Source organism: Pleurodeles waltl, chromosome 3_1 (assembly GCF_031143425.1).
Source record: "Pleurodeles waltl isolate 20211129_DDA chromosome 3_1, aPleWal1.hap1.20221129, whole genome shotgun sequence".
In the NCBI taxonomy this organism is placed as follows: Eukaryota; Metazoa; Chordata; class Amphibia; order Caudata; family Salamandridae; genus Pleurodeles; species Pleurodeles waltl.
The window spans coordinates 841,984,688-842,006,855 of NC_090440.1; the positions used below are offsets into that span (position 1 = coordinate 841,984,688).

General features: G+C 46.8%; 1 protein-coding gene across 2 annotated transcripts in view; it reads left to right on the forward strand.

Annotated features, from left to right (window-relative positions):
- Window positions 1–22,168, forward strand: part of VWCE (von Willebrand factor C and EGF domains) — a 424,528-nt gene that overhangs the window by 347,771 nt on the left and 54,589 nt on the right. For both annotated transcript variants that reach the window (XM_069223762.1, XM_069223763.1), the window contains 2 exons: window positions 10,289–10,374; window positions 11,857–11,953. In XM_069223762.1, the coding sequence (XP_069079863.1) occupies window positions 10,289–10,374; window positions 11,857–11,953 (183 nt within the window). The remainder of the gene's footprint in view (window positions 1–10,288; window positions 10,375–11,856; window positions 11,954–22,168) is intronic.

The following is a 22,168-nucleotide window of genomic DNA, read 5'->3' on the forward strand; positions in this document are numbered from 1 at the left end:
AACAGACTCACCTTCCACACTCCCACCTGCCATCTCCACTCCACCAGCCTCGCCCACGCCTCCATCCCCTGCATCCGCCGCACCACTGCCGGAGGAAGACCCTTCTCTCACATCGCCGCCAAGAACTGGAACTCCCTACCGCTCCACCTACGCCAGACCCAGGACCTCCTGACATTCAGGAAATGCCTCAAAACATGGATCAGTAGTTCCCCCCCCCCAGCGCCTTGAGACCCTGACGGGTGAGTAGCGCGCTCTATAAATTACTTGATTGATTGATTGATTGAAGAACTAACCAATTCAAAACTTTACTGGTGAGCTCGCCAGAGGCCTCCCTCTGACCTTTATGCAAATGGGGAACCCAAGAGAGTACTTCCACATATGGGCAGGAAGATTTTGGGAGGTGATCATGGCATGCCTCTTGTACAGGTTTTGGATTTCTAGCTGGGAGAAATCTTCCCTGCTGCCTGCCCTTGTTGCCGCTGCTGCTCGGGAGTACCTCTTGTGGTTTTTGGTTATCACACTTTCTAGTGTCATATTGTGGGACTTGTATTGAGTGGCATGTGGGGAGGATGTGGCAGGCTGTTGGTTGTTCACTGTCATGCAGACTGTCAGAGCAAAACTCACGGGCCAGTCTGATAGGCTGGCAGTTTGCAAAGGACGGACAAGATGACAGACCTACCCTTTGGGCTGGACTGGTGGCCAGAGGGTTATATGACTAGGCTTGCCTCATATCCCTTAACCCCTGTTTGATTGCATGCAGGCAGAAAAGAATTGGTGAAAGCTCTGTAGACAGTATATTTCTGAATGTGAGGAGACAGTCCTTCATTAAGTGAGTAGCCCACAATTAAGGGCTAGCTCCTACGCTTCAATGCCGGAGTGGAAAATGTCACATGGTCAGAGGCTCTTGATGAGGTAGAGGGATCTTCAGAAACATCAATAAGCGGTTTGTTAGTCTGGTTGATCATGGCCTAGGCCTGCCACCTGGGCCTCTTGGTAGCCAGGGTTGACTTTGAGCATCCCCCATTGTTCAACGTGACATAGCAGGTGACTGGAGGCATGGGTACAGATGGGGCGATGTCCCTATTCAAGACTGGAGGTTCCACCAGAGGTACCACACGAGAAACAGGAGAAACAAAGACCAGGGGGGAGTTGCTCATGCTTGGTGCAGCCACAGGCAAGTAGCCCTCACCCAAGGAAAGTCTCCTTTCAGTAATCTCGATTTCCAAAGAAATCACCCTCATCACTATTTGTAGCATCATGTCAATTGAGGTAGTTTTAGGAGAAAGCTGTGGGATTTGGGCCCATAGCTTTCTTATTACCCATTGTTAGTGGGAGCAAAGGTGCACAAACGATATGAGAACTCTTTAAGAATTAAGCGCCGAGGTTCGTAGTGAGAACTGGAAATGTTTACAAGTCCATTTGCATGGCGGGTGCCAGTGCAAATGGGGCATGTGATTCAAATGCTACTTCAAATGGTAATCAAAGCTGCCCCACCCCTTACTCCAATCCCACTAGCTGAAGCAAGTAGTGGCAGGTTGCCACCACCTCCACCCAAAGGTCACAGGTCCCAAATCTGGTAAAAAAATGAGAGCACAGAAAAGCAGTCCCTTATTCCTGGCACCGCTTGAGTTTTCCAGCTCAGTCCTTCCAGCGGAGACCTCAGACTGCCAGGCTTGGTAACCATCCACAAGTACCAAGTACTGAATCTGGGTCTACCACAGGCTCAAATGGCATTACAGGGGCTTCAAAGGCTATAGAGGCTTCAGAGGTGCTCAAAGGGGCACAAGGGAAGGCTGCTCATTTTTTCTTGGAACCCAGCCCCTATCAAGCACATGAGCCCACTGGCTACCACTGCCCTGCTGCACACTTTTAAACTCACTTGGCTCCCTGGATGAATTGAGCGCAACAACGGCGGTACAGAACACAATGAGCAGTGACAATATGGAGGTAGGCCGGCTCATCAGGGTCAAAATGCCAAAAATAGCACCCCCCGCAAAAAACAACCATTGCAGCACAAGAACTTCATCCTTTTTGCCTGGTTCAAAACCCACTTCACTGTTTCGCAGCTACACGGCCACACACTTACACGGTTACACACACCAACACAACATAGCATGGCACAGGCTTCACGTCCACAAAGGTCAGTCCCAGCAGGAGGCAAGTGGACTGACACAGGTCAGAGGGCAGGAGGTCTGACACAGTGATGAGCAGGAGAAAAACAGCTTAGTGGCATGGCATCATATTGGCGTTCAGTTGCAACAGACCTGTGGGTGGGCTTGAGCATGGCAGCCTAGGGGAGGAGTCACCAGATAATGGATCGGGACAAGATATGAGAGAATCTGGTTGTGACACCTATAATTCCCCCATCGATCACTAGGTTCAATGCGGCTGATCTGATAAAGTGTTTGTGTGTCCTTCCTCTCCATGTCAATCTCCCTTGAAGCTACAGGCTCATGTGCAGAGGATTACTGTTGCAGTACTGGAGAGAAACACAAAATGTCTACTCAATTAAATACTGTCCTCAGTGGATAAACATTAGTAGAGCCAGTAGTGCTTCTTAAAGCTCTTTTTTTATTTATTACTTAAGGTCTGGTAGACCCTTGGTTGTTAAGCTTGACTTAAAAAGGACCTACTATTATTATAAAATTATAAATTATATTGAAGTAATGCTACACTGTCATTTTGTTGCCCATTTATAACAGTTTTAAAAATAGAGTCAATGTTTACAGTCCTCAATTTTATTGCAATACAATTTCAGAATGATATAACCAAAATATCATCTGACACAAATATTGTGCCCTAAACATTGGTTACAAAAATATTAGCTCATCAGAATGATTTTTGTAAATGATATTTAGGACACAATCTTTCTGTCAGACAGCAATTTTCGGTGACGATATTCTGACATACAACCAGTTTCAGTGTTTTTCACCTTCATGTACTGATTGATATATAGCAATTAAAGGGGCCTTTTGGCTATAGATGTCACAACAAATATAAAAACCCAAGCTGGCATTCTGAAACTAAGCAACATTTTGGAATGCCTTTTTTTTATGATTGTAAGTGACGTAGGATTGGACTAAAAGAATAGTTTTTGTATTGTATTTGTTTATAGCTCTACTCATACCAGTGTAGGGAGTCAGTGCACTTTACATCACACCCACATTATATGGAGACAAAGAATCATACATATGGAATTCAGTCTATAGACAATGTTACATTAGACAATGAGCACTATAAGGTGTATTAATCACGTCATCCATGCTGGTAGGCAGTATATACTTCTAGAGAAGCACAAACTCAGGATTTAAAACATATTGTTGGGGTTGGCTTTACTAATAAGAATGCATTTCTACCCTAACAAACACTTTTTAGCAACATTAGGACAATGAAAGACTGGAAAAATAGCATAACTTTCTAATCTGTACCATGCAGTTTGCCTGCCACTCTTTGATGAAGGTTCATAGCTCACTGTGCTAGATTAGTGTGGGAAAACAGGGCTGATTGCAGAGGCTCCCTGACTTTTTGCCCCCATTTTTTACTTTTTTCTGGTGTTTTCCTGACTCTGACGGTACCCTGGGTACTGCCTACCACTCCGAGGTCCTGTGCTCTGTATAAAATGAGTATGCTAATGCTATAATTAGACTAATTATAATTGGCTAAGTTAACCTATCCATAAGTCCCTAGTATATGGTAGGGCATGCAGGTTTAGGGACTCCAGCATAGGTGGTGCCCCCATAGCTGCAGTGTGGAGGTGCCCAGTGTCATTTTAAAGGAAGGCCTGCCTTGCTGGCTTCTTTTAAAATAAAGTTACATGCAAATTCGACTTTGGGATTAAAAGTGGTTCCGAAGTCTTAAACTACCTTATTTTTACATATGTCACCCCTAAGGTGTGCACTATGTGCCCCTTGGGCTGGGTGCCATGTAACTATAGTAGGGACCTTATAAAAATAGTTTTATAAGCCCTGGTGAGGTGAAACAGCCAAATTAGTTTTTCTCTCATTGTAGTGAATGGCCTCCATAGGCTAGAATGGGGAGACTTTACTTTAATTTTAAAAGTCCCTGTAAGTAACAGATACCTCAAATTTGGTATCAAATTAATTGTTATAATAAACCCCACAACTTCCAGTTGTTGGATTTAATATAACTTGTTCAGGTAACGAGATTTAAACTTGACCTGAAAAGTTGCCAACTGCAGTGTTTTTGCTGCTTTGCTCTGATTGGCCAGCCTCTGGCAGCCTGGCCAGGCTGCCTTTATGAGGTGTGAAGTGGCCTGGCTCAACACAAAGAGATGTGCCTGGGGGAGGAGATCTTCCCTCAGCAGATGTAGAAGCAGCAAAGGGGAGGGCTGCCAAACTGGTCTTCAAAGGCAGGGAAGGACATTTGAAGCACCCCAGCACCTCCCTCACATACTGCAAAACCAGACAATTAGGTGGCCCCTTGATTAGATTAGGAGAGGGCAGGAGACAGGTGTGTTTAAGATTTTTAGCCACACCAGTGGGTGAGCTCTGCCAGATGTAACCTCCAAAAATCAGTTTCAGCCAAGAGGAATGTTGCTCCCTGGAATTGATTTCTGCCACACTTCCCAGGAAATGGTCATCACAGGGGGGAAGGACCCTGCACCTGATTGGAGACCCAAGAGACCCCTGTTTTTCACCCAGGAGCAAGGATAAAACTGGCATACCTGCACCCCCACCTCAGATCCCTACTAGATTCCAACAAGGAAGAACTACAGAAAAAGAAAAACTGCCCTGCTGGACCCCTGACCTGCACCTGGACACTGCACTCTGGAGGACTGCACCAGCTGCACAGAAGGACTTTGCCTGACTTTAACTGGTTCAAGGTGGGATTCCTGTTCGCTACAGGTGAAAACTTGCTAACCAGAGTCCCCTGCACCAACTCCTGAAGAAATTGACCAGCTGACCACCGTCCAGTGGCCAAAAAGGAGTTTGCCCCAGGTGCATTCTGGGAGTTGTAGACCACACCCTCAAGGAACATCTCAGAGCCTCTGGAACCTTGGGATGAGCTGTGGACCTCAAAAGAACCTTAAAGGAACATCTAGAAGAAGATCCAGAAGTTTGAAGAAGCTTGGAGAACTTTTGGAAAAAAGCTCCATCAAGGGACTGACCCGCCGCAGCAACTCTAACCGGCTTGCCTCAACCGCGACCCGGCCTGACTTGCAGGTTCATCCCAGTGAAGAAAATCTCTGAAAAAGTGACTAGGTCCAAAAGTAGGAAGTTGACCGGGACCTCTAGGCAGTGTATCGAAAGAGGGCTCAAGGGACGTTGGATCAAGATTCAGGTTTGCCCTGGTCGAAGGATTTGCATCTAAAAAAAACGACTAAGTGAAAGTAAAAATCTTCACCGAGGGCTACCGCCAAGCGTATCCGAGGAAGAGTTCCAGGAGGTCGGATTGCACTGGCGACTTGGTCCCGCTGAAGAAATTCTCCAGAAAAACGACTAAGTCCAAAGGTAAACTTTTGACCGAGGCCTCCTCCTGCGGTTGGCCTCAAACTCTGACTTTGCCCCGGTCGAGGTGCGACCGGATGACCAGATTGGCACTATTCATTTCTAAGCACTGAAAAGCATTAATTCTTTAAAAAATCATATCTCTGGTTCCCTTTATCCGATTATATCAGTTTTGGTGTCATTTTAAAACTAAAAAAACTGTTTCCTGTGTTTTATTTAATTACTGTTGTTTAGTGATATTTGAATGCTTTACGCTTTGTCTCCTAAGTTAAGCCTTGTCGCTCATTGCCAAGCTACCAAGGGTTGAGCTGGGTTTAATTTATTGAGACCTAACTGGACCTAAGTGGAGGTTAGTGGCCTATTGCTAAATGTAGGTACTTACCTGCCCTCACCAATAACCCATTTTCCAACAATTAGCATAGTAATTTATGAACTGCAAGTTACAAAAGGATCTCTTTGACAAAAGCAGTAACTCACTGAGCCATTCACATAAAATACAGCTCTGTAATCTGCATGGTACACGTTCTTTACAGCAATCATATTAATCCTCTGCACTACCTTTTGATGAGTCAAAACTGCCACTAGAAAAATCTCTGATCTCCTTCTAGCAGAAACATTAATCACCAAAGGTATCTTGACATTTTTACTGTTATCTGAATACTGCTGGACAAGCATGAAACTCTGTAGGCAGCGCATTTAAACACGCTATTTCTACACATAGCACTCCCAAGGGCCGGTGCCGGATGCAGCTGCACTGGTCTCACTGCCCTGAAGCTGGCCCTAGGTGGCAAAGCCAAACAGGCAAAAATGATAGACGTTTAGAACATTTGTATTCTATTTTAAGACACATCACTTGTGTGAATAACCTGATATTTCTTTATGTATAGTAAAACAGGTTAGTTATAACCATAATGCACAAAACAGAAGGTTAAATCACCTTCTGATGTTAGGCAATGACTCAGTGCTTAATTTGTGCTTTTTGTTTCTGGTGCAGAGCACCAGCCGTTATTTTTGAGGGCCGGCACTTATTTTTCTGCATCAGGCATTTACTGCGAACAAAAGAAACAAATGGAAAAGACAAAGGAAGAGAAAAACGAAAAGGCGTCACAATGGGAGAAAGCAGCAAGAGTGAGCTGAAAGGGGAGAAAGTGGCTTTAAATGGATTGAAGAGGCACGGTATGGCTCCAGGATTACGCTCCCTCAGTATTCCATGTTGGCACATTTAATTGCAGCAGCCGCATGTTTATGAGTAGGGCTTTCGGCACTGGCACATTTTTAGTTACAACTTAAGCACTGCAATGACCACCCCAAACACTTTTATAGCTTTATGTGCTGTGTACTAGATTTTTATATTGCGGAGCTCTATGGCTTTTCCTTCTCTCCTTCCTGCTCTCCTATAGTACATTCTCTCTATTTTTTCCTTTCATTCTCTCCTGTCCTTTTTTCTTTCCTTCTTCTTCTCATTCTCTTGTTTTTTCTCCTTTCCTTCTCTTCATCTTTTTTCTCCCTACTATTTCTCATTCTATCTTACTTTCAAAATTTTCTCCTTTCATTCTTTCCATTTTCCATTTCTCCTATATTTTTCCTCCTTTCCTTCTTTGTGTTGTCTCCTTTCCTTCTCACCTTTATCTCATTTCATTCTCTTCTTTCTCTCATTTACATCTTGCCCCATCTTCCTCCTTTCTTTCATTCTATTTCTTCTTTCATTGTGTCATTTTCTCATTCTCTTTTCTTCTTTCCTTCACTAATTTTCTTCTTTTCTTGTCTTGTACCCATTTCTCGTTCTCTCCTTTTTACCTCTTTTTGTTCTTCTGTTTTCACTTTCATTCACTACTTGTTTTCCCTTCACCTCTTCTTGTTTCCATATCTTCTCGCCATCCCTTGTCTCCTTTCCTTTTCTCAAGGTTCTCCTCTACTCTCCTCTCCCTTTTCTCCTCTCCAATTTCTTCTTCCTCTCTCACCTTTCCCTCCTTTACTTCTTTCATTCTCGCATTATCCTATTTTTCTAATTCCATTCTTTCTTTCTACTTTTCCCTTTCTTTTCACTTCTCTCCTTTTTATGTGTTCCTTCGTCTTCTCCTTTCGCTAAATGATTCCTTCCCTTTTCTTTCCCTCTCTCCTTTTTCTTTCTTACCTTCTATTCTGAGTGCTTAGCTTCTCCCATGAATTTCTTCAAAATGTATTAGTGCTAATAGCCCTAGTTAAGGATGCCGTGTGTTTGTAAAAAATAACTTTATCTCTAGCTTTTTCCCATCATGGAAAACAAGGGGTGATCAAATGCTGTTGCTGCATATGGACGGCATTGTCTGACGTATTGCAGGCACCATGTTTGGGAAACTTAGGGTCAAATGTATGGCAAAGTGCTGCAGAGCAGTCTAGCAAGTCACCTTGCTGTGTTGCACTGCATCACTGAGAAATAGCAGGTATGTGCCGTATTAAGGCTTACAGTGCATTCCTTCTCCTTCCCTCTGTGCTTGCACTCAATGGGAGGCCTAGCTTCAACGCAAAGGTGACTGTGTTGCTTGCAGGATTGTTTTTGTGCAGGAAGGGGCAAGCATGACACAAAGCTCTCTCGTTACTCTCATATCAGACTTATAAGAGCACATCTTATCTTTCTGAGTGGGTGAAAAGGTAACATAGGTCACACATAAAATTGGGAACAGTTTAGATTTTGTCTGGAAGATAATGTGAATGCACTGAGCTGATAGCTATTCAAAGAAATCATCTGATCCATCCATATTTCATTTCCTTTTGGATAACCTCTCTTTACCAATTTCAAAAGCACAAACACTTGAGGAGCACAGTCACTGAAGAAATGTACAAAACATCACTTTGTCTTACACTGGCTCGCCTTTCAAGAGTTCACTTTGAATCCCATTGTTACCTTCATCCACTTGATGGAATCATAGGAAAGTACATGTCCTGGAGCTGTGTGAAAATGAACTCCCAAGTCCAGAATATACACTAACAAAACCTTGTGATATACAGCATAGAAGTCCCTTATTATATGGAGGCAAGTGGAGCAAATTCTATGATGGGTAAATAAATTACAAATATCAATTGATAATCTAATCAAACGCTATTGGTAATGCCACTTCAGTCTATTGGCACCACAAAATCAGAACGACAAAGTGCATGACCGACTATTTCTTTCAGTCGATTCATATGATGCGTCAAATGCCACTTTTGTTCCTTCTCAAGAACCATGCAATAACATTGTTAAATTTGTCTGCACAACATCATCATTATATTAAAGCCTCTAAATGTTAAATGTTATTCTAGGCTGTTTCCATCAACTCTTGTAGTTGTCATTATTGTGTTGAGTTTGCATAGAAAATGAATTAATGCAGAGAAAATTAATGCACACATTTGATGATACACCCACCAGTGTGGCCACCAGTGTTCACAAACTTTACTTATTAATGGCTTATTAAGGTGAAATGTTGAGCTTATGTTTGATTAATGTAGTAATTTGTCATATTAAAGGTTATGCATTATGTATTAGCTTTTATTAATCATTGACCTTAACTTAGCAAGGTCTTGGCCTAGTTGCACAGCCTCATGTCAACCTGCATTTCTTAGGCATTTTATAAGATGGATGCTTAGAGAATTAAATTTAATTTTTTCACTGTACTGACCATGTGCTCGTAGCTGAAGTTCTTTCGCATGAGAAACTTCTTGCTAGAAGATGCTGTACTTGCTAGTGAAACAATGCTAATGTCATGTGTGTAAGACTGACCTTCCCAGGAGAAGAAAATGGATGCACTGACTGGAGTATAAGCTGCAACAGTATACCTGACAAGCCGAATTACAAGAGCAGGAGAAGAGGAACCAATTGTCGACATGCAAACCATGTACTAGTAAAAATGTAGATTTGAGGGTTTAGTTTAATTGGACAAAGTGTGAACATGTGATTCCTTGAACAATTAGGATATGGGAAGTAGTTTTTGGAAATCTAACTTAGCCAGGCTTCACTGAGAGGAGATTTGCCATTTTTCTCCCCATTTTTCTTGGGAGTTAGGTCATTAGCTATATTCTTTCGAACTGCTTTGAGAGACATTGCTTATTCTGAACTTTGATGCCTGATGCAGTGCTGATCAGACTGATGTCCTGATGACGAAGACTGTTACAGCTTGATGATCCATATTAAGGACAGGTATACTGTCACTGTTATTGATTGCTATGTCTATTTGCTTTTGTTTCTAGGTACCAACCGCTGTTTTGATAAAGCCATAGTTAGATGTTTTTCCAAATTTGCGTGACTAAATTGTTTTGCATGAAGCCCAAGCATGCTAATTCTAATCTGGTGCTGGTTAGGGTTCTCACTAATAAAGTTTGCTACATGTAATAACAGTTGATGTATTTTCTTTACTGAATCTAAATGCACGTCATATCATTTGCGTAGTTATTCTTGCTATTAATTTGTACTATAACTTTAGAATGTGTAGTAGCTCAAGCTTTGTTTCGATTGTGATTCTTTCGCCGCTTTGGACAGCCAGTATTGTTTCTGTAAGTTTATCATATGATCTTGAAATTAAGTTACGTGACATTAGCATTGTTAATATAGTGAAATAAACATTCTAACTTTTACATAAAGGTGTGGTTATTCATGATCGCAAGGTCATGGTGAGTGGAAATTACTGACGGGATATATGGTGAGAAAACCTCGAAGCAAGTCAAAAGGTCCATCGGCCTATTAATTTCTCCCTTGTAAGTTTACTTATTGAAGTCTGACGTGCGAACACTACTATAACATGATGCAATCTCCAGTGAGAGAACAGTCAACTAAGAACCATATTCACAGTTCTTTTCCTTTCCAGGATGTCCTGTTGATGACAATGGCATCGAATTTCCTATTGGGCAGATCTGGTCCCCTGGAGATCCCTGTGAAATCTGTGTCTGTCAGGTGAGTTACTAGGTCCTTCTAAACCAGATAAATTTGTGTAGTAACTATTCTGTAAAGAGTTAGAGATTTTGACTGGGCCCCCCTATTCACGGCAGAATCAATATGTGGGGAACAGTGCCCCCTCGTTTGACAGTTAGAGACTGCTATCAAAAGTGCCAATAGCACCCTAGAAATTACTTCAAAATATGTGATATTAATGCCTGCCATAGTGCATGGGACTAACAGGCAGAACTAGTGAAATGTAGTCTACAGATGAAGTTCAAACAAATGATGTTTAAAAAATTTAGAGTGATGAAGACAAAGGAAACAAGGTAAAACAATAACAGAAACTTCACATACGGAACATTGTACTGGAGCATAATACTGAGGCAAGTGATTCCCTAATGAAAGGTCATAGAAGGGAGCTCCAGAGAGACAGCGTGCTAAGAATTGTAGCACTTTGACAGTGGCTGTGAAAAGTAGGTTTATAATGAAGCCCAGTCTGTGAGTCTTCCAGATCAACTTCGAAATTGAAGGGAATTAAGAAATAAACTCTGTTGAGGCTCTGGGCTGAAAACAAGCTCAGGAGCCTGTGGAGTAACTAACACCGTTATGTCATGGGTTGAGGCCTTATATGAGTCTTGGGGCCAGATGTATCATGTGATTTTGCACTCGCAAACAGCGAAATAGGCCGTTTGCGAGTGCAAAATCGGGGTCTGCAATTCATCAACTGCATTCGCAGACCAAAAACCGAAAATCGCAAAAGTTGCGATTTTCTGTGTTGCGACCTGGATTTTGCAAAACGCAATTTGCGATTCGCAAAATCCAGGTCGCAAAGCAATTCTCCAAATAATCGCAAATTGCGATTTTTCGCAGAATGGTATTTTGCAAGTGCAAAATACCATGACCTGCAACCAGGTGGTAACCTGGTGCAAAATTAAAAAATGCAGTAAAACTGCATTTTTATATTTGAAATTTAAAGCACACATGCCCTTTTGGCATGTGTGTACTTTACATGTGAAAAAAAATGGGGTGCAGGAGAGGGGGCCTTAGGCCCCCAGCACCCTGGCCCTTTACTTTTCACAAATTGCGATTTCTGTTTCAGAAATCGCAATTTGCGAAATGCAAAAAATGCAAAAAATTCGCAGCTATGGGCCAACAGGCCCATATCTGCGAATGGGGCCAGTATCGCAATTTGCGATTTGGTAATTGCATTTGCGATGTTTAAGAAATCGCAATTACTGAATCACAAACGTGATACATGGCCCTTTGCGAGTCGGTAATTGTGATTTCTTAAAAATCGCAATTACCGAATCGCAATGGGCCAGATTCATACATCTGGCCCTTGGTCTCTCAAAGATCACAGGAGACCTGTTCGTAGGTGAGGTGTTAAGGAATCATGAGTGACTTCAAGAAGATAGAGAGTGTTGTCACTAAGGATTGGTATTAATGGTGGCTGGTGATTTGATTGTATCATACACCTCTAATCTATTTTGGTTTCAGGCAGACAGTTCTGTGGTTTGTAAGAGAACGGACTGCGTGGAAACCTGTCCACATCCAATTCTAATACCAGGCCAGTGCTGCCCAGACTGCTCAGCAGGTAATCCAACTTCAGGCAAACTCAGCCAGCAAACGTTGGGGTTATCATCCATGTTTTGCATCGCCACGGGTGCTGGGGAACAGCTACCAAGAGTTAAGCACACAACAGTCTCTCACACGTCTGAAAAAACATAGATTGACAAAGTTTTAAAAAGCATCACAATTAGACTATGCAAATATATTAAAAGTTTCTGGCCTTCCATGTACAGTTTTTTGGATGTGAATGCTTTTCACTTAAAACATTTAACTGCATTTTAGTTTCTAGAATGATGCATGAAAAGTCACGGTAATGTATTCAAAGCACAATACCCTAATTAATATTTTACTGATCGCGATTAATTAAAAGCATTACTGTTATGAATAAAACATATTTTTAGAATTACACATCATTTTCGCTATTTTCATAGTGCCAAAAATAATCTGCAGACAAACACAACAATGAAGCTCAAAACATATACAACATCCTTTGGTCCAGTCTTTTTAGGGCTTTGTTCCAGTGCTAGTGTAATTCATAAGGCTGTAAAGTGATACATGCTCTTACTATCCAGCCCTGAAGGTGGTGACCTTTTCATAGCGCCAAGAATGCTTTGTGCAGTATTGTGAGCCTTCATGGGATAGTTCAGAGGAAACACACAGTTTTGACACAAAACATAGGGCCTCATTATGAAGCGCACTCCGAGGGTGCTGGTTGAACCTCTCTGTGCTACAAGATAGCACTCTGCTCCTTTAAGGGAGCAGAGTGCTATCTCGTAGCACTGTTCCCACTGGTCTGACTAGTGGGAACACTCTATTTCAAGGTTTCCACTGGTCAGCTAGGTCAGGCCAACGAAAACCTTGTAATAGGGTGGGGGGACGCCACCGCCATGGCAATGACATCCTCTCTGCTAGTTTAGTGAGCCAGAGTTAAGACTGCCAAACATGTAATGAGTTAATCTACTAAAATAGCAGGACCGGGCTTTGTGTCAAGAACTAATGCCTACTTGATGATGGTGCAAATAAAGGCAAATATGATCGATTCGTAACAACAAACAAGAAAAGATGAACTGCATGTGTATTACATGCAATGTGTAGGACCTGCTGAGTTTTTCTACACAAATGAATTTGGAATGGAACCGGTATGCCTCCAGTACAAATCTTACGGTAGGCAGCTAATACTTACCACTCGACCTCTGCTTTGTGCTGTGCATCATGGAAGGCACGTATGTTTGAGTATATAGTACAAATGGGGGAGGGAAAGAAAGCATACATAGCGATAATATGTCAGGCATAGTAGGTAATACCACAATATCTGGCAGATATAACGGATGCCCTGGAAACCCTCTATAATCAGGGAACTCATATCAGGCGAATCAAGGGTAGCTGACCCTCCTTACTTCTCTAACACACAGTTAGTTCCACATGGTGGGCTCGTCCTGCGGCCCTGAGGAAGAGATAATAATGTGCTGCTATTCACAGAGCAGGACCGGGGCAACAACGTGTAAGGGGTAGTGGAAAATATTTAGGTTGTAATTACTCCCTCTATTGTGATAGAAGCAGTGTTCAATGTAGACCCCCAGTTTAATTCTTTAACATGTTTCTGCCCTCTGTGGAAGGCTCATTTTGGTCCCAGTCATTTGTTAGAAAAGAGAAAAACGATTGCCTATTAGTTAAACACACCTGTTGATTTAGGCCCTCATTACAACCCTGGAGGTCGGAGATAAAGCGGCAGTAAATACCGCCAGCAGGCTGGCGGCCCAAAAAATGGGATCATGACCACGGCGCAAACCACCATCATAGACAGACATTTTAACACTCTGAAAGCCAGGGCGTTAGCAACAAACACCCCAGCGGTCACCGCCAACAGACAGGCGGAAGACAATGTACTGCCCACTGTATCATGAGAGGCCAATCCGCCAGCTTTTCCGGGGCGGTACCAACAACATCAAAAGCACAGCGGAAACAGTACACTGAAGGGGAACCACTCACCTTTCGACACTCAACGAAGAACCAGGACGCCATGGAGCTCGAACTGCAGGTCCTCCCCATGTTTGTGTATCTACTAATACACCAAGGATTTGAAAGAATGCGGCGGCGACGCCGAAGGTGAGTACTGCACCTAGCACACAGGGGAGGGGGGAGGAAAAAGAGAGTGACACACACACACACGCAACATGCAACACCCCCACCCCCCAACCTCACCTACAACACCATACGCACTAACACATCCAACATTACAGATACACCCTGTTACCCCCTGGAAGAACGCAAGGACAAAAGGAATTGAGTTCAATCAGTGATATTTTGGAACATGCAGATATAACTTTGAATATGAAAAAATAGTATATACAAATATTTACAATATGTACAGAAGGCCGTACACTGTCCTTTGTAAATGTCCGTGGACCAGTGGCCCAAAAAATCATGGGCGAAGCCCACACTTGACTCCTGCCTCAAAACAGAGAGAACACTGCAGGGTCATCTGGTCGAAAAAACACAAGCACCTCAGGGGGAAGAGTAGGGTGGGCACCTCAGCCGGAAGATGGTACTACGCCACTGCCCCTCGAGAGGGCAACATGCCCACAGCAATGACCTAGGGAGTGCAAAGCCACAGTCTCTCAAGTGGGAGGTTTGCCCACTGCTTGGTCCTGGGGAGTGCAAAGCCACAGTCTCTCAAGTCTCTCAAGTGGATGGTTTGCCCACTGCTTGGTCCTGGGAAGTGCAAAGTCATAGTCTCTCAAGGGGGTGACATGTTTCACTGGTTCTGGAGGGGGCCTTGTGCCCAGTCTGCTTCATCCTGCCAAGGATTGGGTGAGGTGATGCATCTCTCCACTGGTTCTAGAGGGGGCCTTGTGCCCAGTCTGCTTCATCCTGCCAAGAACTGGGTGAGTGGATGCATCTCTCCACTGGTTCTGGAGGGGGCCTTGTGTCCAGTCTGCTTCATCCTGCCAAGGATTGGGTGAGTGGATGCATCTCTCCACTGGTTCTGGAGGGGGCCTTGTGTACAGTCTGATTCATCCTGCAAAGAATTGGGTGAGTGGATGCAACTCTCAACTGGTTCTGGAGGGGGCCTTGTGCCCAGTCTGCTTCATCCTGCTAAGGATTGGGTGAGTGGATGCATCTCTCCATTGGTTCTGGAGGGGACCTTGTGCCCAGTCTGCTTCATCCTGCCAAGGATTGGGTGAGTGGATGCATCTCTCCACTGGTTCTAAAGGTGGCATTGTGCCCAGTGAAGCTGCACCTGTGGTGAGGCAGTCCCAATTCCCTCACCTTGGTGTCTGAGGCACAAGATGTGCAGGGAACAGGTAGCATGATACTCCATGGAGGCAAAGCCACACTTCATCCTGCAGCGACTTAGGCTGCAAACTGCTGGTAGTGCCAGTGCTGGTGCCTCAAGTGGTGTGTGCAGGGTACAGGACGTCTCCTGCATCCTCGGACGGCTGCCCACTGGGGATGCTGCTGATGTTTGATGTGGTGGCACCGGCTGGGCATGTGGCGGTGCACATGGCGGTGCAGGTGGCAGTGCCTGCGGCGGTGTCTGCGGCAGAGATGCTGCTGGTGCTGCCCGTGGTGCAGGTGCTTGTAGTAGTGGAGGGAGACACCAGGCCGTCTCCAGCAGCCTTGGACAGCTGCCCACTGGGTATGATGCTGGTGACTGTTGTTGTGGCAGCAGCAGTGCAGGGGGCGGTGCAGATGGCGGTGCAGGTGGTGGTGCAGGTGGTGGTCATTGCGGCGGTGCTTACCGTGGTACAATGTTCCTGGCCTGCCAGGACAAATGGTGGTCACCAGTCCCTCACCAGGAGGCTCTGAGCCCTGAAGTGACTTGCCCTTGCTTTTGTGTCCCATCCTCACCTTGGTAGATGCTGCTGGGACCTTGGCAGGCACTGTCATCTTTTGTTTTAGATGAGACCTAGCTGGGTGGGTGGTGCATTTTGTCCGTGCTGCATGCCGTCCCCTTCTTAACCTTGGCAGGTGGCGGAATCAGGTGGTCTTTAGCATCAGTAGGTGGCACACTGCCAGCCCTGACGGGGTGCCCCCTTCGATCCTCTCAGACTTGCAGGGACCACAGCGGATGCCTACTTGGTGGCTGAGGTGCTGGCCTGGGATCTAGACATCCTGGCCCTAGGGGAAGGACGGTGGGAGGCGTAGGGAAGAGGTCAACGTTAGCCAGGAAACCGTTTTTTGACACACTGGGACAGGAAGATGGAGGATGTGTGGGAGTGGAGGAAGAGGTATTGGTTGTAGGAGGTGTATGTCTTCTGAGTTTGGGTGAAGGTGCATGGGCTGGAGGTTGTTGCGAGGTGGATGGCTGTTGAGTGGGTGTGTGCCTTCATTTGTGTACTTTGGGAGGAGGGCTCACAGACACACTGGGAGAGGACACGGGACGTGTGCATGGTTGTGGGGGTGGTGATTGCTCATGAGGGGTGTGTTGTGATGTGGGTGCTGGTGATGGAGGCAGTGGCTGATGACGTAGTGCATGCAGGTGTGAGTGGAGATGCTAGTGGGAGGAAGGTAGATGAAGATGAGGAGGGGGACAGTGGAGGAAGTGGATGTTGGTATGTGTGCATGGTTATGGTGCTTGTGTGAGTGCCTGTGTGATGATGTGTGGTGCTTATGTTTTCCTGAGCCACATTGTGTGTTGATGTATGTGCATGCTGGTCTGAAGGTGTGCTTGGGATAGGGTGAGGTAGAGGGGATTGGGTCTGGGTCTGGGTAGTGGAGGTTGGAGGGGGGAGGCTGGACAACAACAGTGGCTGCCATCAGTGCTGAGGCCAGAGCCTGAAATTCTCTCTGTTGGGCTGCCACGCCAGAATGAATGCCCTCCAGGTATGCATTTGTTTGTTGCAAATACCTCTCGACACCCTGGTTGGCTTTCAGAATGGTTGTCTGCCCAACAGTGAGGGATCTCAGGAGGTCAATAGCCTCCTCACTGAGGGCAGCAGGGCTGACTGAGGCAGGGCCTGAAGTGCCTGGGGCGAAGGAGATGCCCACCCTCCTGGGTGAGCGGGCCCGGGAAACATGCTGAGGGGCTGCTGGGAGGGCGGTGGTGGTGGGGGGGTGGCGGCTGTACCTGTTGTTGTTGTGGTCACAGATGTGGACCTCCAGGGAGCTTCCATCGGAGGAGGAGTCGCTGTCACTGGTATTCCCTCCTGTCCCCGTTGTGGAGCTCCCCTCGCCCTCCGTCCCACTGGTGCCTTCACCCTCAGTTGATTCACCCTCATGGGCCACGTGGGATGCAGCTCACTCCGTCGCCGGTGCCTCTGCTCCACTGCCAGGTGATGCTAATGCACACAAGGACAGAGTGACAAAACAAGAAGGGGGGATAGACAGAGGATACACATGGTCATTACCAGCAACACCACTACCGTTGGCGTACATTACACAACACACACTGAGCTGCCCTATGCACTATACCATGCCCAGCCACTCACTAAGGTAGTCACCAGCCCATGGGGTACAATGCCTAACACCAGCATCTGCACACATGACACCCACAGGACCCTGCCCAGTAGTAGTTGGCCACTTGTACCATTGTGTTATGGGTACTTCAGAGCCTGCAGACAAGGGACCTACCCTGCCATGATCGCCCTGGCCTAGGGGCACCCACAGCCCACATCCCCCACCCAGCTAATTCCTAAAGCGTGCAAAGTCAGCTTTTTGAAACTGTACTCGCCCCCTTGTCGCTGCTGTGATGCCCTCAAGTGCCCATCCAACTCCGGATAGGCCACCCCCAGAATGCGGAACATCAGGGGGGTCATGGTGCGAGGGGCACCCCTTCCACGTTGGGAGGCCAGCCCCAGATGGGCCTCCGCCGTCTTCTTGGTCCAGCGGCGCAGGTCCTCCCATCTCTTGTGGCAGTGGGTGCTCTGCCTGTGATAGACCCCCAGAGTCCGCACCTCCTTGGCGATGGCACGCCAAATACCCTTTTTCTGGTGGGCGCTGACCTAGAGGGAAAAGACAGCAGAAAATGTAATTACTCACCCATCCGGACCGTCATACTCATTGCCCACCAGGTCCCACCCATGCCCTGACGCACATACAGTGACCACTTCTTATGCAGCATTCACGCCAGGACGCCTTAGCACCCCACAACATGTGGCTAACATCCACATCACTCCAAACTGGCATTGCTCACGCATCATGGTCATATGGTACTCACCTGTTTGTCTGGAAGACCGTAGAGTAACGTGTACTGGGGAGGACCCCATCCACCAGTTTCTCCAACTCCTCCGCAGTGAAGGCAGGGGCCCTTTCCCCAGACACTCGAGCCATTGTCGCTTCCAGACTCAGGTCACAGCAGCATTTGCAGTGTAGGTCCTCTCCTGTTGATGGTCAGGCAGCAAGTGAGTGAAAAGCTAGAAAATGGTAGTGACATCCTCGGCGGTGCGTACTGTCACCGCTGGCGTACATCGCCATTGGCTCCTGGGACCCATAGGGCCCAATGATAACCACCGCGACGCAGCACAACACCAGCGCAGTGACTCTTGAATTCACACACTGCTTCTGTGACATTAATTCAAACACAGTTGTGCTATCTTTGTGGTAAATGACCTTCTGCTGACCGTTCTCCTCCATTGGCTACAACCGCTGAGGCAGATGATGAGATGGTGGCATCCTCCGGTGTACAGACCCCTGGTGGACCTGTCGACAATGGAGGACAGACACATTATCATCACATACAGACTTGATGGTGCCACAATCCAAGAACTGTGTGCCCAATTGGAGCCAGACCTGATGGCAGCTATCTGCCAGCCCACAGGAATCCCCCTCTAGTGCAGGTCCTCTCAGTGCTCTATTTCCTTTTTAGTGGCTCCTTTCAAACAACAGTGGCCATGGCATCAGGGACGTCTCAGCCAATGTTCTCCAACGTGTTGAATAGAGTGTTGTCTGCCCTGCTGAACACATGCGCAGCTACATCGTCTTACCCCAGGTGGAGGATTTGGCCACAGTGAAAGCTGACTCCTATGCCCTGGGACATACATCGTTAGTGCCATTGATGGTACACATGTAGCATTTGTCCTCCCCCCCCAGAAATGAACAGGTGTACAGGAATAGAAAAAGCTATCATTCGATGAATGTGCAATTGGTGTGTTTGGCGGACCAGTACATCTCCCATGTGAATGCTATATATCCTGGCTCTCTGCATGACGCCTATATCTTGAGGAATAGCAGCATCCCCTATGTGATGGGCCAACTTCAGAGGCACTGGGTGTGGCTAATAGGTGAGGCCAAGGTCCCCACACAATATAAGTAGGTGGCTGGGTATGGGGTTGTCCCTAAGGGTTAGTGTGTGTGTAACAGTTGTCCCTCAATATTTACAGGTGATTCTGGTTACCCCAACCTCTCATGGCTACTGACCCCAATGAGGAATCCCAGGACAAGGGCAGGGGAACGTTACAATGAGGCACATGGGCGAACAAGGAGGATTATTGAGAGGACCTTCGGCCTCCTGAAGGCCAGGTTCCGGTGCCTCCATCTGACAGGGGGATCCCTGTACTAATCACCCAAGAAGGTGTGCCAGATCTTCGTGGCATGCTGTATGTTGCATAACCTGGCCTTGAGATGCCAGGTGCCTTTTCTGCTGGAGGATGAGCCTGGTGATGGTCTTGTGGCAGCGGTGGAGCCTGTGGACCGTGAGGAAGAGGAGGCAGATGAAGAAGATGTGGACAACAGAACAAACATTATACAGCTGTACTTCCAGTGACACACAGGTAAGAGACTGTAACTCCTCTTCACATTTCAGTATACTTTTGGACATTGTACATGGCAGCCTCTTACCCTCTGTCTATGGCCACTGACTGTTCCCTTTGGATTTCCTTTTTTCAGCTCTGTGTACCCCATTCTGGCTCCTGCTATGTGTACTGCTGGTCACCAACTGTCATACATTGGTATAATTCAATGAACATAGATGTTGCAATGCTTTGAGAATGTAGTAAGAATACATCTTTCCAATCATTACACTGACTCCAGTATGGTTTATATTTCAATGGTGTTTATTTTTTGTGCTAAATAGTATGGGGGTACGTGCAAGGGGCTGGGGTGATGGTGGAAGAAGGTCCATGGTAGAGTCCAGTCTCTTGGTATCACAGGTGCATTGTCCAGTGGGGCCTAGGAAGGAGAGTAATGGCAGCTCAAGGTGGACAGGGTGACAGAGTGGGACAGAAGGGTGACAATCAGGAGAGTCCTATTTCCTGGCGGGTGTCTTGGCAATGTTCTCTGTCTTCTGCCTGGATTGCAGGAACCGTTTGCGGGGTGGCTCTCCTTCTGCAGGGGGTGGGGTGCTGGTGGCCTGTTGGTCCTGTGGCAGGGCCTCCTGTCCACTAACGCTGGCGGAGGTGGAAGGCTGTTTCTTGGTTAGGCTAGTGTCAGGGGCCCTTTGTTGTGCCACTGCTTCCCTCATGGTCTTGTCCAGGCCAGCCAGCGCCCCTGCTATGGTGACCAGGATGGTGTAGATTTTTGTGAGGTCCTCCCTGATCCCCAGGTACTGTCCCTCCTGCAGCCGTTAGGTCTCCTGTAACTTAACCAGTACCGTACCCATGGTCTCCTGGGAATGGTGGTATGCTCCCATGATGTTGGAGAGTGCCTCGTGGAGGGTTGGTTCCCTGGGCCTGTCCTCCCCCTGTTGCACAGCAGTCCTCCCAGCTTCCCTGTTGTCCTGTGCCTCTGTCCCCTGAACCGTGTGCCCACTGCCACTGACCCCAGGTCCCTGATTGTCCTGTGTTAGTGGGGTTGCCTGGGGTCCCTGTAGTGGTAGATACACTGCTGATTGACGTGCCCTGGGGCAGAGGTATGGGCCCGCTGGGTGAGTGCTGTGCTGGTGTTTCCTGAGGGGGAGGCTCTGTGGTGGTTTGGGACTGTGGCAGGGAAACCAACTGTCCCGACATCCATGATGGGCCAGGTTGGTCATTGTGATCCAGGCGTGCAGAGCTGCAGTCATCACTGTGGGCCTCTTCTGTGGGGGGACTGGATGTTGGTTGCACTTCCTCTCTAGTGACGTTGGTAGGGGTCCTGTTGGGATGCAAATGCATTGTTATTGTATCTGTGATTGCCATCTTGTGCAATGGGTGTGTTTCCCTTGTATAATTGTGCTTTGCCTATCGCCTTTGCCTTGTGTGATTGCTGATTGTGTGGGCTGGGTGAGTCTTTCTACTGGGCATGCTGTGGTGATGGGTGTCCATTCAGGGCTGTGATAGGTGTCCATGCATTGCTGTTGCATGCAGGGCTTGGTTTTGGGATGTGTGGGTTGTAATGGTGGGGTATATGTGAGGTGATGGGATGATGGGAGCGAGGGTACAGGTGGGGGTATGTGATGACATGCAGGTGGGGGGGGGGAAAGTAGTAAAAAGCTGACTTACCAGTGTCCAGTACTCCTGCTACTCCTGCGAGGCCCTCAGGATGCATGATCGCCAAGACTTGCTCCTCCCATGCTGTTAGTTGTGGGGGAGGAGGTGGGGTCCACCGCCAGTCCTCTGTACAGCAATTTGGTGTCTTGAAACCACAGAAAGCACCATCCCCCGTAGGTCGTTCCACCTCTTCCTGATGTTATCCCTGGTTCTTGGATGCTGTCCCACAGCATTGACCCTTCGACAATTCCCCGCCATAGCTCCATCTTCCTTGCAATGGACGTCTGCTGCACCTGTGATCCGAATAGCCGTGGTTCTACCCGGATGATTTCCTCCACCATGACCCTTAGCTCCTCCTCAGAAAACCTGGGGGTGCCATGGATGTGGTGTGACTGATATGTGTGAGGAGATGTGTGGGGTGGTGTGTTGGGGTGTATATTGTGATGTACTTGGATGGTGTATTAGTGATGGTGTTTTGTGCCTCTGATTTAGTGTGTGCTCTTTGCTTGTCTCTCTGTGCTTTTCTCTTTTTTGTTGTTGTAAGGGGTTGTGGGTAGTGTGGGTGTGTGTTTTATAGTGGTGTGAGTCTGTTGGTGTGGTGTGTGTATGTGTGTTAGGTGTGTGTTTTTTTGAATTGTCGAATGTAGTGTAGTTTTGTACGTGTGTGTATATTTTGAGCGCGGCGGTGTGTACCACCAATGGATTACCACGGTTGAAAGGGCGCCGTGTTGATTCGTGGGTCTTGATACTGTCGGTGTATTCCTGTTGGCGTGATGGTGTGTGTTTTGCTTTCGCCAGGTTATCACTGACCTTTGATCTGGCGGACTTGTGTGAGTGTCTGTATTGTGGCGTTATTTTCTGTGTGGGTCGTAATACCCTTGGCGGATTACCGCCGC